This window comes from Notechis scutatus, chromosome 6 (assembly GCF_049901735.1).
Source record: "Notechis scutatus isolate UNSWTSFEM ecotype Mainland chromosome 6, rNotScu1.2, whole genome shotgun sequence".
Classification (NCBI taxonomy): domain Eukaryota; kingdom Metazoa; phylum Chordata; class Lepidosauria; order Squamata; family Elapidae; genus Notechis; species Notechis scutatus.
Genome location: NC_142014.1, coordinates 11,971,598 through 11,984,194, shown reverse-complemented (window position 1 = coordinate 11,984,194; position 12,597 = coordinate 11,971,598). Strand labels below are relative to the sequence as shown.

At 35.4% G+C, this 12,597-nt stretch overlaps 2 protein-coding genes across 4 annotated transcripts in view; both read left to right on the top strand.

Annotated features, from left to right (window-relative positions):
• IQUB (IQ motif and ubiquitin domain containing) overlaps positions 1–2,522 on the top strand; it is a 41,246-nt gene extending 38,724 nt beyond the window's left edge. For all 3 annotated transcript variants that reach the window (XM_087969378.1, XM_087969379.1, XM_087969380.1), the window contains one exon: positions 1,915–2,522. In XM_087969378.1, coding sequence (XP_087825504.1) covers positions 1,915–2,082 — 168 coding nt within the window. In that variant the 3' untranslated portion in view covers positions 2,083–2,522. The remainder of the gene's footprint in view (positions 1–1,914) is intronic.
• A 7,418-nt stretch (positions 2,523–9,940) lies between these two features.
• The window catches only part of LOC113413001 (V-type proton ATPase subunit S1-like), a 62,766-nt gene continuing 60,109 nt past the window's right edge, over positions 9,941–12,597 (top strand). Inside the window, exon 1 of the mRNA XM_087969390.1 lies at positions 9,941–10,053. Coding sequence (XP_087825516.1) covers positions 9,941–10,053 — 113 coding nt within the window. The remainder of the gene's footprint in view (positions 10,054–12,597) is intronic.

Here is a 12,597-nt window from a genome sequence, read left to right as displayed (position 1 = left end):
CTTTGCCTGTGAAAAGCTAGCTGGAAAGGTCGCAGATACTGATCACATGACCCCAGGATGCTATAACCATTGTAAATACAAATGCTGGTTTGTTCATGTGATCGTGGTGGGTATGCTGCAATGATCCTAAGTGCAAGGAGCGGTTCTAAGTTTTTTCAGTGCCATGCTAACTTTGAATAGTCAGTAAACAAGTGGTTGTAAATCAAGGACTACCTGTTGAAGCCTCTGTATGTGTATATACATTTATATCATGTTGTTTATGAGAGCTTTTTAGTGTTTTGCATGCTCGTTGCTTTGTATTAAGGAGCAAAAATGGGAAAATAAATAAATTGGTTGGTTTTTTTTATTAGTATAATTTAATAGCTCCCAGACTTGCAACAACTCTGGGTGGCTTGCAATTAAAAAATGAGAACACTGCAAAAAAGGATTGGAGAAGAAGCTATGATTAGTCTGAAGACAGACTTATAAACAAAGGAAAAATAACTTTACCAACAGGGACTAAACCAGGGGTGGGATTCTACCAGTTCGCACCTATTCGCTAGAACCGGTTGTTAACATTCTAAGCAGTTCGGAGAACCAGTTGTTAGAAGAAATTACTGGCCTAATCCTGTAAGGAAGGCAGGAAGGAAACATTCTGGTGTGGCTTACAGAAACTGCCTCTCCGTTAACCCTTATTACATTCTTGGCAGGACTAGACTTCCTGTCTCAGGAACATCTCTGGAGTTTTTGTCCCCTCCTTTGCTGGTGCTTTGCTTGTGTGGAATGACCAGTTACAATGGCACTGAAAAAAGTGACTTATGACCATTTTTCACTCTTACACTGTTGTAGCATCCCCACAGTCATGAGAGGCCAGATGAGGAGATGTGTGCCTCGATGTGAGTGATACTGAGTTGGCCACACCCAGCCAGTCGCATGACCACCAAGCCATGCCCACCCAGTCACATGACCACCAAGCCATGTCCACCCAGTCACATGACCACCAAGCCATGCCCACCACCTAAGCCACACCCACAGAACCGGTTGTTAAAAATTTTGAATCCCACCCCTGGACTAAACTAACACTCACATCCCCCAGGCCTGGCAGAATAGCCAGACCTTTAATAGCCTCCTAAACATCATCAGGATGGAAGCCATCTGAATTTCTGGGAATATTATTTCAGAGGGCAGACGCTGTGATAGAGAAGGCATACCTGCAGAGTCCTGCTAAATGACATGTTTAATTGATGGGACCCAAACGGCAGCTACTCTGCCTAGTCTCGCTGTCCAGAAACAACCAAAGTCATGTAAACCCCACAAATAACAAGGTTCTATATTACGAAGGGCTTTGTAGAGGAAAAACAGCATATTGATTCATACACTAAAGCCAACTAGTAACCAGACCAGTTCCCAAAACTGTGAGGTCATAACTTAAGGGCATAAAAAAACATGCCCATCACAGCCTGCCTGCCGCATCCAGGACTAGCTGTATGTTCTGAGTTGTCTTCAAGGCGGCCCAATGCAAAGTACTATATACAGTAGTAATCCATTGATGAAATGACTAAGGAGAAACTGTTTGAAGCTTCTTAGTTGAGAAGTGAAATGTTTTCAAAAAAAAAAAAACAACAACAACCAAGAAAATCCAGTTGCCTTTTGAAAACCAACTTTGGGATTCCAAATGAATCGTTTTTAAAAACTGAGCAAGAATTAATCCACATCCTAATAACTTGTACCTGTTTGTTAACATCTACCGTAGTTCTCTGTAAATGGCATTGCATCTCTGAGCTAATCAACCTCTAAGGGTTATCTTTTTTAAAACACAGAATGATTATTAGTTTTTTTTTAATTTAAAAATTAATACCATTCATAATTTAAGGACCTGCTATATGCCAATATATAACCAATCAAAACATTTTCTATTTTTTTGCTTTCTTTCAGGCTTATGAAAAGGTGTTCATTCACAGAGTAAGGCACAAACAAATGCTTGCAAGGAACTATTTCTCTCAGTTCCCAGGGCTGGCAGCTGTTCTTCATAAAAATGACAAGCAAACTAACACAGAAGATCTTTTAGTAACAAAGTCTGTAACAACTGCTTCATCAAAGTAACATTAAAGGGAAATTTAGAACAGTTCTCTTGAAAGAAGAGAACATTGCTTGGAAAATTGGCCTGATCATGAGCTTAAAGAATGCTTGCTTGCATGTCTTGGATTTTTCTTTAAATTGCATTGCCAAAATTCAACTTAGACCTTAATTTCCAATTCATTATTGTTATACTGCACTTGCCTCTTTCACATATACCTTTTTGGTATACAATAAGCTTTTAGAAGAATATATTGTTTGCTCCCCTTTAGTCATTTTTCCTTTTTAAAGAAATAATATTTTGACACCCTAGCCAAGTCTTAAGTAACAATTTTAAAATACAATTTTGAAATAGAGAGAAGCTGTTTTGTTTTCAAGAATGCCTGCATGAAATTTGTTACATATTAAAGACCTTACCTTTCTTAAAGAGATGCTACTTTGATACAAAATAAAATGGAGTAATTTTATATATATGTGTGTGTGTGTGTGTGTGTGTATATATATATATATATATATATATATATATATATATATATATATATATATATATATATATATATATATATATGTGTGTGTGTGTGTGTGTGTGTATGTGTATGTGTATGTGTATATATGTATGTATGTGTGTGTGTATACACACACACACACACACACACACACACACACACACACACACATATATATATATATATATATATATATATATATATATATATATATATATATATATATATATTTCTTTCTTTCTTTCTTTCTTTCTTTCTTTCTTTCTTTCTTTCTTTCTTTCTTTCTTTCTTTCTTATGGCCAACACTATCTCTTTATTGTATCACAGCAGATTAGGTATAATATAATTTATTGAGGCCACAATGAAAAAGGATGTCAGAGGTTATTCATTTTTTCTGACCTTTATTCTCTCTATACTAATCATCAACATCTTAGAGAGTAAATGCAAATAGAAGTCATGTTAAAGACATCTAAAAGATTTATAATTATTTTGTGTGGTTTTCATAATGTTTATATACTAATATGAACATAGACTAATACCCTGGTTCTTCGCTAGCCCAATTTATACATATTACATAATAGATAATTTTTAATTGCTGGAAGCATCAGAGTAGAATGTGGACAATTGCAAGGAGGAATCAAATCTATTCAGTTGTATAAGCTTCATAAATATTACCAGCAATTGCATAAAGTATCATAAAATTGTGTTCAGATATTGGGCACCATGATTTATTTGGAAAATATTTTCCAAATTTCATTGCAGGAAAAGATCACTGCTATTTTAGAAAAGTGCACAAACATTGCCTATATCCAGCAAACTATTTGATGTGTTTTTCCTTGAAAGCTAATGTTTTGCCAAGTACAACCTGCCTTTAAAGTTTCCCTCAGAGGTGTTTATATTAATGATACCAATAAGGATTCATCATTCATCGACCAGGGCAAAGCAATAGACGCAATCTACATAGACTTCTGTAAAGCCTTTGATTCAGTGGTACACGACAAACTACTCCTAAAAATAAAATCTTATGGTATCTCTGGACAACTGAATAACTGGATAGAAGCATTCCTGTCAAACAGACAACAAATGGTCAAAATTGGGAACGCCCTATCAAATCCAGTACCTGTCAATAGTGGTGTTCCCCAAGGCAGTGTTCTAGGACCAACTCTCTTCATAATCTACATAAACGACCTTTGTGATCATATCAAGAGCAATTGCGTTCTCTTCGCTGATGATGTAAAGCTGTTCAATACCACAGACAATACTACTACCCTACAAAAAGACCTAGACTATGTATCTGAATGGTCTAACATATGGCAACTTCAAATCTCAACAAATAAATGCTCTGTCTTACATATTGGTAAAAAAAATCAGAAAATAAAATACAAGCTGAATAGTCAAGATCTTGTTGATGACCCAAGCTCTGTAAAGGACCTGGGAATACTCACCTCTAATGATCTAAGTGCTAGAGCCCACTGCAACTACATAGCCAAAAAGGCATTAAGAGTTGTTAACCTAATCCTACGTTGCTTTTTCTCTGGTAATATCTCACTACTAACCAGAGCATACAAAACATTTGCTAGACCAATACTCGAATACAGTTCATCAGTCTGGAATCCTTATTACGTATGTGATATTAACACAATTGAGAAAGTCCAGAAGTATTTCACAAGAAGAGTTCTCCACTCTTCTACTCGTTGTAGAATACCTTATGCCACCAGACTCGAAATTCTAAAACTAGAAAACCTTGAATTACGCCGTCTTCGGTCAGACTTAAGCATGGTATATAAAATCATACATTGCAATGTCCTACCTGTCAATGAATACTTCAGCTTTAACCATAACAACACAAGAGCACACAACAGATACAAACTCAAAGTAAACCACACCAAACTTGATTGCAGGAAATACGACTTCAGCAATAGAGTGGTCAATGTCTGGAATACTCTACCCGACTCTGTAGTCTCTTCCCCAAACCCCAAAAACTTTAACCTTAGACTGTCTACTATTGACCTCACCCCTTTCCTAAGAGGTCTGTAGGGGGCGTGCATAAGCGCACCAACGTGCCTACCGTCCCTGTCCTATTGTTTCTCTTATTCTATTATTTTTCTTATATGTACCCATTTCATATATTCACAACTATGTATACACTTGTACTTATTATCTTGTAAACAATTGACAAATCAAATAAATAAAATAAATAAATAAATTATTAACAATTTAGTCAGGGATAGACCATCATTTCAAACCATGTTGATCAATGTTCTCACAAAGTGACTCTCTTGATGGGTCAACAATAAAACACTTTGTCATCAGAAGGCAATGTGGTAAAATTCCTTCCCACACTTTTCCCTCAAAATGCTTTTTTTTTCTCTTTCCCCCCCTTTTTCCCCCTGGACAGTCCAGCAGACTTGCAAACAAAAGACTGGCACAAATAATCCATTTCTCCCCACTATGTGAATCCAGAGTCATTCCTGTAAATCATATTAAAGTAGAGGCAATTACTTTGTTTTGCAATGTGCCAGCTTTCTATTTAATTAAAAGAACCTGTAAACAATTATAATCAGGAGGTAGGCACCCTGCTGACTGCTAAGTGATGCATCCAAACACATTGGTGTCATAAGTATTATCTTGCCTTCCTCTCGTTTAGGCCCATTTGGGAAATATACATGAGGGCAAGTTAACAACCACAACCTAACATCAGGGCAACTTAATTGTCTTTTCCTGTTTCTGTGATATCTACTTAATATGTATCAAAATTTTAAATTATAGAACAAGAACTTTGCCAAATGTTGGTTGGCTGCCTTTGCACACTACATTTTTCTGCTCCTTGGGAACAATTCTTGTGTGACAAATTCAGAGGAATAAAATTCCTGATTTAGAAAATACACAACGAAAGGGCCTTTTTGTGTATGTGGTATTCTGCTGATGTTTGGGTTACACACAAAAGTCTGTGTTACTTTATACTGACATCTTCATCCAGCAGACCCAAACATTTGCCATTACTATATGTCCACTAACCATTTTATAATAAACAATAATAATAAAGACCTTTTGTGTAAGAAAGCAAAACAAAAATTGTTTCCATAGAAAACTAATAAAAATACCACAAATTATTCATGACATTCATTGGACTAATAAGTTTGCTATAATTGCATGTTGTGTTTATCTTTTTCTTGAATTAACTAAACTTTTAAAGATTTTCCTAGGAAAAGAAATTATTGGGTTTAGCCTGGAATATTTAAGAAACAGCCTTTTGCTTTTTGTAAGATGTAACAGAAAAATCACTGTAAAGAGCACTTTAAGTGAAGTATTTACATGTCAACAATGTAAAGTTTTGAAATACAACTTACATATTGACCAGAGTGAAGGGAGAACTATATTTTGGCAATATATAAAGTATATATTGCCAAAATATTCTTTACATGATTTACTGGATTCTCTTGAGGATGTTACCAGGTTTGTCTTTTATCATTTTTCTTTCTTTTCTTTCTTTCAATGTAGGTTAAAATGAGCATTATAATTCATTTACAGTTAAATGAACAATCATACACAGGATCAGGTTCTCCTTGCCTCATTCATAATGAGACTTGGAAGAACTGCTATATATTTGCAATGTCAAACCAGCAATGTTTTCAATAGGAATATGAATGAATTTTGCCTAATACACACATAACTTTCTCAAAACCAAATAACTGCTTTTATGGCATTCCTATTGAACTTGCCAGGTATACTATATAAATGGAGACGTGACTCTGTTCTAATATCACCACTTGAATGCATCATTTTATCCATTATATTGGACTTAGCATGGGTGTTTCTGACTCTGAAAAAAATACAGTTAGCTGAGAAACAATTTGGCAGCATTTTAATTGCCAAATATTCAGAATAAACCTGGATGCTTAAGCACAAAAACCTCAAAACAAATGCTTACTGTGTTTTGCATTCACTTCTTAGCATAATGTACAGCGTAGCATCTGCTTAATTAGGACTTTCATTTATCAAATATGGCTATAAAGGAAATAATTGGTTAAGTACAAATGTTCTGCATTATTTAGATTTTCATTTTAGAACTATGAAAATTGAAATCTAAACACAAATGTAATCACTTAAAAGTATTTCAGAATCTATTTACTGTTGTGATGAAATCTGGTCTTTTAATATGCCAGCTATATTTTATATTATACATCTTTTAAAAAAGTAAAAAATATCCATAAACAACCAATTTTTACAGCAACACCTTTGTTATCCAAATTTAGAATAATTTTGTCATTGTATCATATGGATTTGATGTCAACAAGCATTTGCAGACAAAATAATTTACATTAGGAATGTAAACACAGCTGGAGAATATGTCAGTATCCAAAAAAAAGTATCTGCAAAATAATTTCCTTTTTCATCTAATGCACTTCATTTCTGAAAGTTGTGATTAAGTTTGCAAACTCTGGAAAAGCAAAATTCTGGCAATTAATTCTGAGCCTCCACCACAGCAGGCTGCCCCACCTATCGTCTCAAAAAGCTAAACAGAGTAGACCTGATTAATACTTGCAGTGGATAATATCAGTAATTGCAGACTGAGGAGCTGAGGAGGAGGAGGGGGAAGTAGGAGAAGAATGGTAAACCAATTTTATATCAGGTACATGATCGGACTTGTTGCTTTTATATGAGCAGGGGATTGGATGAGATGACCTCCAAGGTCCCTTCCAACTCTCCTTAGTTATTTTTTATGCAGACATTTCATTACCCAAACTAGGTAACATCCGTGCCAGTAAGGAGTGGGGTTTGATAGTCCTTACTAGCATTGATGATGTTCACCTATTTTGGATAATGAAACTTCCGCATAAAAATAACTAGGAAATTTCAAGTGCCCCCTCATTTCAACCCTGAGCTACACGTATTCTCTTATATTCTTGTGGATATCAGGAAGTGAGCTAAACTCTTTATCTTGTCTTTATCTTTTAGTGTCATTCCTAGGTGAAAGACCAAGTGAAAATGGGATGGCCCATTTAAGGATGGATTGCATGTGCTTGTAATTCATTTCCTACTTAACATTCATTCCAAACATTATTTTACAATATGTTCCCTACATAATCACAACAGATTATATACATGGTAATCACACGTACATCACTGCAATTCACAGTATCCAATTCAAGCTAGAAATCAACTTCAAACTTCCTCAGCTGAGCCGAGCCTAGGCACCAATAATGATAAGTACTAAGTGAAGGATTCATAAGTCATTCAATTAACAGTAGAAATAAGGCAAATGTAATTTTTTTAAAAAAATGATTGATTTTGGTTGGATAGAGAATATCCAATCACCTTTGCAGTAATAAAAGTGAATAAACCTTGTGGTGATTTTAGTTTACAGAGGATAACCTCAAATGCTTGACAATCTCTTCTGAGTTGGGAAAAACATGTGGTGTTTTATCTGTGGTGCAGTGGTTAGAATGCAGTACTGCAAGGCTAAACTCGCTGCTCACTGCTCCAGAAGTTCAATTCTGAGCAGCTCAAGGTTGATTCAGCCTTCCATCCTTCCAAGGTCGGTAAAAGGATGACCCAGATTGTTGGGGGCAATATGCTGACTCTGTAAACCACTTAGAGAGGGCTGTAAAGCACCGTGAAGTGGTATATAAGTGCTATTGCTCTTGCTATACTCTCTTTATGGCCAGTAAATAGTACTTTGGGTGAGTTAGCAAGACAGAATTTTAGTAGAAGAGGTAGCCTGCTGGGATCTTCTATCATATGAAATGGAACAGAAGAACTATGAGGACAGATTTTATTGAAATAATAAGTTTTTTAAAATCAGGCTAGAAATGTTATATGGCACTGTCTGTCTTATATGACCTATGTTTGCAAGTGTGAAAGCAGCATTTACTATAGTATCTTCTGCGTTTTATTTCACTCTGATTTCATTCTCCATATCTGCACACACACAAAAACAGGTGTATATTTCTGGAAAATGTTTTGTGTATTTGATAAACAAGGAGCATCAACGGAGGGTTGAAAAAGATTGAGTTGATGGCTATAACTCCATGGTTTAAGTCCATAACCTTTTGTCTGTGCTACCATTTTGACCTCTTCTCTCCCCCCTCCATAACGTTCCAGTGAATGCAATGCTCACCAGTTGCAAAGTTGCCACAATCATTTTTTGCTTATTTTTAATATGCTACAATGGCTGTAAATCATCCTTTTAAATATAAATCCTCATAGCTGTGGATTATGATAGCCGAAAATTAACATTCATGAATAGAGAACATCATAATTGGGAAATATTGTTTTAAGCAATTAATTTATGGGAAATTAAACAAGAAACAATTAAGAATCCACTAATCTATCTCTCGACTATACCAACATTTATGCCAGTGCTTTGCTCTAATAGTGTTCTCTATATTCCAGAATTTCTCAGACTGTTTTGCTTCCCTATAGTTTTCTATATTGAAATATTAAAATAGGGAGCATAATTCTCTTTATATTACTTTCTAGAACTTCTTTTTCAATTTCTCCTTTTTTTGGTTTGAGTTCTTTTCTCAGTGCTTGTGCATGGAGTTATGATTAATACCATACTCTTTCAATGCTTCCAAGCTATTGATACTATTTGGGAACAAAGCAAAAGGGAAAGTCTAGACATAAAACTCTTTTGCCCAGAGAGGATGGAGATTCATTTCTAAAGAAGGATAGGTAGTTCAGCATTTTCCTGACAAATTAAATGGAAAATTGATTTTGTGCAGGAAAATGCGAGAACATGTTTGATATTTTAATAGCTATCTTCTATTGCATATCTATGATGCTATGAATCTCCTACTTCCTTCTTAAAAATTGAATTCTTACTCATTTGTGGCACTGTGGGCACAATTATTGGATTTTTTTAAAGAAGTAACCTAATCTGGCACCATGACCTGCCACCACTTCCACCAACTATATATCTGACATTCCATCTCTTCTGTTATTATAGTATGGTGTAATAATATACAAATTGTATATAAACACAGTAGATACCAGGCTCCATTCATTGATGGGTATCTTCAGGAACAGCAATTGCACTGTAATATATATGGATATAGTTACACCATAAGAACAAAAGGAAGACATCTTGTAGTATATGGGTGTCAGATAATTCTCTTGCTAGGTGAACACAATTTATCTGGTCTTAAATCAGAAGTGCTAATGGAAAGTCTTATCTTCAAAGCTATGTCACAGTTTGCACTCTGGGTGTGGATTCTTTTTCCTGTTGTCATAAAACAGACCTACTCCAGCCATCATAAATAAAAACTAGCCAAAGCCAGAAGCTTCACAACACATACCAATATAATTAGTTCCCATCGTTTATTTTCCTTTCGAATCAAGTTTGGTTTCCTTACCATACAAACCTTGAAAAGACCATGGCAAGATGTAGTGCTGTTTCATGGGGACAGCTACTCTATGTATTTCTTGTCCTGGGCAAAGATACTCTATCCTTGGATCATGTTCCTATGCTGCTGTGGTCAACAGATAGGTAAGAAATTCTCTACTTTTATAAGAGACAGCCATTTTCAGAGAGGTGTTTTGTGCAGCCAGCCTCCCAAGTTCATTTTTACGCCTTACCTGTCATCTGGAAGACAAACCTTAAGCAGCTAATGGATGGGATACTTGCAAGAACATATTTGGTTTTAGACTTGTCCACTGCAGACAGCCTCTGCTTTGTAGCCCAATAGTTTCAGATGTCTGGGTGATGAGTGATTCTCAAGTCTTAACAGGTTCACATTCCTTGGTATGAGGGATCCATTTGTTCCTATTTACCATCCAGCTAAGACCATTGTAAAAACTTGCAAGGTTTTGCAAGGTTTCATTCTAAATATCCTTCTTCGATGTTTTATCTACTGGTACCAATGCTGGTAGTGACAGTGTGTGTGTGTGTGTGTGGGTGTCATCTGGAAGGAAGACATAGAAATTAGATATTCTCTTAAACTTCTTCCTGATGTTCAGAATATAATGGAAAACTTTGCATTGTGCACCATCTCAACTATAAAGCTAAAGTTTCTCTGTTAGTCATGTTTGACTCTGAGGCAGGGTGCTCGTCTCCATTTCTTGGCCAAGGGAGCCAGCATTGTCCAAACACAATTTTCATGGTAATATGGCCAGCATGGCTATATATCACATGTGCATGGAATGCTGTTACCTTCCCGCCAAAGTGCTGCCTATTAATCTACTTTCATTTGCATGCTTTCAAACTGCTAGGTGGGCAGGAATTGGGGTAAGTAATGGGAGTTCACCCTGTTATGCAGAGCCCAGGTCTCAAACCTGTGCTGTCAACCTTACAGCCTCTTTAACTGCTGAGCCATTGTGCCCCAAAGACTCAGCTAGTAAACTATATTCAACTATACCTCTTAGCAAATGTGCTGTTGTGTTGTTCTGTAAACTCCGTCCTGGAATTATTTTTTACTAGCTCCATACCCGTGCTTCACTACGAAACTATGTGATCGGGCTTTGGGGAGGAAAATAAGGGGAAAAAACTGTGCCTCTGCCTACCAGCATCCATCAGTATTCATCTGGCTAGCGTCCTGTCAGTGTGTGAGAGAGTTGAGGGCTGTTTGGAAACTGAAAGAATATTTGCTGTGTGAACAAGGAGACAGCAAGGAGCCTGGGCGTGGCTTACCTCAACTGTTCTATACTAAAGCTGCTTGGTGCTGTGAAACTAAAGCTGAAACTGAAACTCCTCTGCTTATGTTTTGCATTTGGAACAGATTTCTTTTCAGGTGGGGAGGAGTAATAGAACTCCTTAGCATCAGAGCCTGTTAATAATAATATAGGAAATACGAATGCTCTGATGGTCATTTTGAAAAATCCTTTCTTAGTGAGCACCTAGAAGCCAAGAGGAACATACGTGCCAAATTTCAAGTTTGTGGGCTTTACAGTGGTGGAGATTTTGTGATGATGCATGAGTGGTATTTCGCTTTTATATATATAAATTACAGTAGGAAATCAATATATGTTTTATTTATAATGCATTTCCCCCAATATAAATAAAGTCTGCAATTAAAATCTATTTCAAAAGCAATCCTTATTATTGATATTAAGGAAGAATGAAGGCGGTTAGCTCAAATTACTAACTAGAGGGGACAATTATATTTATAGATGAGGATTGATAAAATGACAAATGTGACAGGAAAAATAATAATATGAGAAATGACAATAGAAAGGAGATGAGAATTTTAGATAACATTGTAAAATAAGATATGAGAATACACTAAGAAAAAGGGAAGGAGGTATAATAGGATTTGGAATTGAATAAATGAACATAATATTTAATATTTATTTATTTATTTATTTATTTAATATTTAATAATGTCAAGGATGATGCAATATGAAATTAAACAAATAAAATGAATAGGTAACTATGGTCATGTTTGTATTGAGATGTGAAACCTGGAACCATACTGCTTGCCAAATGAGTTTTTTTAAATTTAAAAAATAAAATAAAAACAGGGAGAAAATTGAATAATGGAATTACTAGGTATGTTTAATTGATATGGTGGTAGGCATTTGGAGAGAGTAAGGTTGAAAATAAATATTGAAGAATTATGAATTAATATGAATATATGCAATGAGAGATGTATGATATATTGATGCCACACTGTTAATGTATTGTTATATGTAAATTGAAATAAAAAAAATGGGGGGGGGAGCAATCATTATTAAATACTTTAAATATTTTAAAGTAGGAATTATTTCAAGTCTCTTCTGTCCTCTGTTCTTATATGACAACTGCTAACCTGGATATCAACATAAACAATTGGAACAATACCTTTTGTCATATAGAGTGACCTTGAGTATAAAATACAAATTACATAGGTTGTTCACATTCCAAAACAGGCTAGAAATTTGTTCTGTGCTGTTTTTCCTCAACTAATCAGGTACGTTCCATCTTCAAACCAGTTTATATTTTGAATATGAGATACTTGTTTATAACCTACCAGCTGAAATTTTGAAAATCCAACATCTAATACTAGTAGGCTTTTGAAAAACAAATAAAATGGATAGACTGGATATGGAGAAAGAA